At 37.2% G+C, this 4,601-nt stretch overlaps 1 protein-coding gene across 1 annotated transcript in view; it reads left to right on the top strand.

Moving 5' to 3' along the window:
- Positions 1 to 4,601, top strand: part of prx (periaxin) — a 36,348-nt gene that overhangs the window by 18,660 nt on the left and 13,087 nt on the right. Inside the window, exons 5-6 of the mRNA XM_037677939.1 lie at positions 171 to 296; positions 2,119 to 2,278. Coding sequence (XP_037533867.1) covers positions 171 to 296; positions 2,119 to 2,278 — 286 coding nt within the window. The remainder of the gene's footprint in view (positions 1 to 170; positions 297 to 2,118; positions 2,279 to 4,601) is intronic.

The raw sequence follows: 4,601 nt of genomic DNA, 5'->3' as shown, positions 1-4,601 counted from the left end.
GTCATCGTTGTGTCGTCGTTGTGTCGTCGTTGTGTCGTCGTTGTGTCGTCGTTGTGTCGTCGTTGTGTCATCGCTGTGTCGTCGTTGTGTCATCGTTGTGTCATCGCTGTGTCACTGTCCTTCGTGGCAGATGGCTTCATAAAGCTTCTTGTGTTTTGTTTTGTCTGCAGGAGCAGAAGGAGAAACTCCATGCGGAGCTGAAGCAGGTGTTGAGTCAGAAAAGAAGTCGTCAGAGAGCTTCCTCCTGCCAGCTGGCACAAGCAGAGATGGACTCAGAGCCAGCAGAGGAGCAGGCGGTACGCAGCAAACAATTAACACGTTTCAACCTCCTTCTGTAGGGTGGACTCAATTTATGGTCACCCAGTGTTGTGTAGTATGTCATATGCTGGATATTTCATACATTTTTCACGAGTTCCTCATCTTTCTGACTGTGTAGATGTCGTGCGTTGAGTTTAACAGAAATGCGAACGAGAGACGTTATTATCTTTGACCCATCAAAATGAATGCGGTCATTTATTTTCAGAATCAAAGTTTAACATCAAACATTTACATTAATTTGGCAAAATATGAAAATAATAACAGACAAGTTTCACAGATAATGGACTTCAATCACACGGCGGTGATCGAGGACTTTGCTTCAGATATTTCTAAAATATCTGTACTGATTTTAAGAGAAAGGAGAGTTTAAGATGGAAGATGGAGATTTATCTTACAGAGAGATTTGTGAGGGAATTAATCTGTTTGACCAGAAACGTGCACGCTCCTTCAGATCTCAGCTTGCGACGGTACGCTTGGTCGAAGTGGACTGTTACCTGGTTGATGATAGGTCAGCGTCGGTATAGGATCCTCCTTTGACTCTTTCAGCGTCTCCGTTGAGAGCAGCTGAAATCCTTCGAGAGTCGTGCGAGGTTATTCAAACAGAAGTTATAATCCCAAAACGTCTCTGGATCATCCTGAACGCGTTTGCATCCAAGAACTCTGAACTCCTTTCATCTCCTTAGCACTCTCTATCAGACTTCCGACATCAGACTCTCAGCACTCTGACAAGAACCGGGAAGTTGCCACATTTTAAATGAGTTGACTTCCGGGTCAATTTAGAGCTTTCTGATTCGTGGATGGACCAGAATAGAGGTGTGGTTTGTGATGTAAGATGTTATCAAATTCGAGGTCAGAGAATGAGATTGCTTAACAGACAGAAAAGATTATTGGAGAAACACCAGACTTCGTGGAGTCAAACTCCTATTATCTTCTGAAAAAGTTTAAACATGACATTTCTTCTCAGTAAACATTTTAGTTGACCGAGACTCGACCTTTAACATACTTACAAAACTTGCTCATTGAAGACAGAAAATCAAGAAATGCATATTAACCTGATTTCTTCTTTGAATGAGGAATAAAAATCATTACTTACTGTTTATGTAAAATAAAAATGAGTAGTTCTCTTCAACCTGTAAGCATTGAGTGAACTAACACAATTTGATTATCAAACATTTGTAAAATAGTAATGATCATAGAGAATTGTCTTTTCTACTTGATTAATTCAAGAAAGAAAGTCACCAGATGGCTCAAACTGTATTTCTGGATGCAGATCAATGAAATAACAGTCTCTGTCCATCTGGTCAGTTCTTAAGGTCAAGTGTTTCGACCTTAGGCTTATTACTTCAGGTTAGGTTCACTACAGTTGGATGCCTTCACGAAGACAAACTGTTCTTCACAAGATCCAGCTTCAGTTGACTTTTTTCCCATTTCTGAGTCCTCTGAGAGTTATTTTCTTTGGTCAGCCTCCAGAAAAGTGACTGTAGTCCGAGAATAGACTGACCTTTGTGACAGATTAATGGACACAATGGATTCAGAAGTAAAGTGCAAAGTAACAACTGAGCGATAAAATCTGAAAACACATGGGCAGGTTGAGCAGTGCCTCTGCTTGTATCGTTATAAAAAACAAAATTCACAAAAACACAGAACATTTTTTTTTTTTTATCATACTGGTTTAAATTGTTCCTATGACAAACAAAAAAGCTCTGAAAATTATGACAATTAAAATCTAACCCAGTAGAACCAAAACAAAGAGTTATTTCTGTGTCCGAGGACCCTGAAGGTTGTGTTTGTGTGTCTCAGAGGGTGGAGGAGGCCTCCAAGGCGGTGGAAGTCATGATGGAGACGGAGGCAGAGGTTGGCGCCAGCGGCTACAGCGTGACGGGTGGAGGAGAGCGGGGGATCTTTGTTAAAGATGTCCTCAAAGACTCTCCGGCTGCCAAACACCTGAGTCTGCAACAAGGTACCTGCAGCCACTCCTCGCTCCCTTCAGGAAGCTGCTCCCTGTCGGCTTTATGGCAAAATCAAAAGCTGAAAAGTTTTCAGCAGCGATCAGCAGCGATCAGCAGCGATCAGCAGCGATCAGTAGCGATCAGCAGCGATCAGCAGCACAGCTCAGTCCTTTGATTTAATACTAACACTTGTGAAGCATTCACACTATTGTGATCCATTTTTATTCTGTAAGTTTTTCAGCTTCTTTCTCGTTCCACAATTTTTGTGCAGCAATCAAAATGTTCAGCTCCTTCAGGACAATCCTGCTGTGACTTTTGGTATTGGTGCAGCTTTAGCTTTTAGAAATATTTAGCCTTTTCTGCCACTTTTTTCGTCATAGAAAATGAATTGAGCTCATTTTACATCCTTCAGATTTTTATATTTGTTTACAACCTTTAACTGCTCCTTTCACATTTTGTTCTGGTTCTGCTTCTTTCGGCTTCCTTCTGCTAATTTAAACTTTTTTAAGCTATTTTCAGTTAATTTCAGCCGTTTTTCCAGCTGTTTTGTGCTCCTTTCAGATTTTTTTTAAACTACATGAACAATTTCTATCTTCTTTCTGCTAATTTCAGCTTGTTATGCTCCTTTCATCTCATTTCTGTAAGTTTAAGCTTTTTCTACTATTTCAGCTTCTATGTAGCATTTATGCTAATTTAATTTTTTTTTCAGCTAATTACATATTTTTTGGACTCATTTAACTTTTTTCAGCTTAATTCAGCAAAAATGTGCTTTCTTCACTTTATTCTTGTAACTTCAGCTTCTTTCAGCCTTTTTAGCTACTTTTCAGTTGTTTTTTGCTCATTTCAGGTTTTTTCAGATTAGTTCCACTTTTTTTAGTACATTTTTGCTTCTTTCAGCGTAATTGAGCAAACATGTTCTTTCCGCTTTCTTCTGCAAATTTAAGCTTGTTCTATATTTTCAGCTAGCTTTTAAGCTAATTTTAGCTGTTTTCAGATAAATTCAAAATTTTCATGGTAATTTCTGCTACTTTCATCCTAATTAAAATGTTTATGCTGATTTCAGCTTTTTCTGCTAGTTTTTTTGCGCTCATTTCAGCTCTTTCTGCTTTATTTTGGTAGTTTAAGCTTCTTTATGCCTTTTCAGCTACTTTTCAGCTATTTTTGCTAATTTCAGCTTTGTTAGCTAATTTCCTCATTTTAAAGTGCTAATTTCTGCTTATTTAAACCCAATTCAACAAATATGTGTTCTTTCTGCTTTCTTCTGCTAATTTTGTTCATACATTTCAAGTTATTTTTAGCTCATTTCAGCTGTTTTTCAGCAAGTTCTTCTGCAATAAGCATTCACACTACATTTTTGCAGGAAATGCAATTTCTCTGGTTGCTTGTTTTCGTCTCCAGAATAATATACATTAAGAAGAAAAAGGGTTTAAGTTTTTGCCTAGAATCACTTGAAGGAACGCGTTTTGTGCCAAAGTTTTAGACAAAGATCTTCTTGTGTTTTGGTTCAACCTCGAAATTAACACGATGAGTGGCAGCAATGATGAAACACTAAATACTGTCTCGTGTAGCAGAAGCAGGTTCAGCATAAAAGAAGAGACTCAGAAATCCCATGACTTACAAGTTAATTTAAAATAAATAACATTTAGCCTCATTATTTGTTTGATCAAAAGTTTTCATCGTCCAGTTGACTAAATGTTATATTTTTACTGCTTTAACGGCACTTTCTCTTCTTCCTCAGTTCTTTCACTTTAAGTAAACTTTAGTTAACAATTGCAAAACAACAAAACATAGAAACAAAGATTATTTTTTAATTTCTTTATGTTTAATTAATTAATTTTGTGACGGTTTGGATAGAAACCGTACTTTGTACTCCGTCACCTAATTGCACATTTTGTTTTTTCTATTTTGTGTTTATTTATCTCAACAATTGTTCAGAAATATTATATAAAATAATTCTTCCACTGATGGAAAATAAAAATTAAAAATAAACATTCCAGTGTTAATTTGGAGTCAATACACAATCGTGCACCAGACACTGTGGGAAGTCTGTAAAATAAAATATAAATCCTTATTTAGGACATTTGAGTTGTTGAACAAATTATTTTAACAAATTAACTTTTTGCATTTACTTTTGCTCACAATAAAATTTAAAAAAAAATGTAGAAACGTTTCGTCTCTCATCCTGAGGACTTCCTCAGTCTGAGGAGCTGTATTCAGCTCAGTCTCTTAAATAGCACCTTCTCAGAGTGGATCAACCAGTTTGCTGCTGACAACCAAAACCAGCTGATCACATGCTCAAGAAGGACCATCAGCCTAACAATGGATCATTAGCAC

Source organism: Nematolebias whitei, chromosome 6 (genome assembly GCF_014905685.2).
Source record: "Nematolebias whitei isolate Nwh7 chromosome 6, NemWhi1, whole genome shotgun sequence".
NCBI lineage: Eukaryota > Metazoa > Chordata > Actinopteri > Cyprinodontiformes > Rivulidae > Nematolebias > Nematolebias whitei.
Note: the sequence above shows the minus strand (reverse complement) of the source record. Positions and strands in the feature narration are given on the sequence as shown.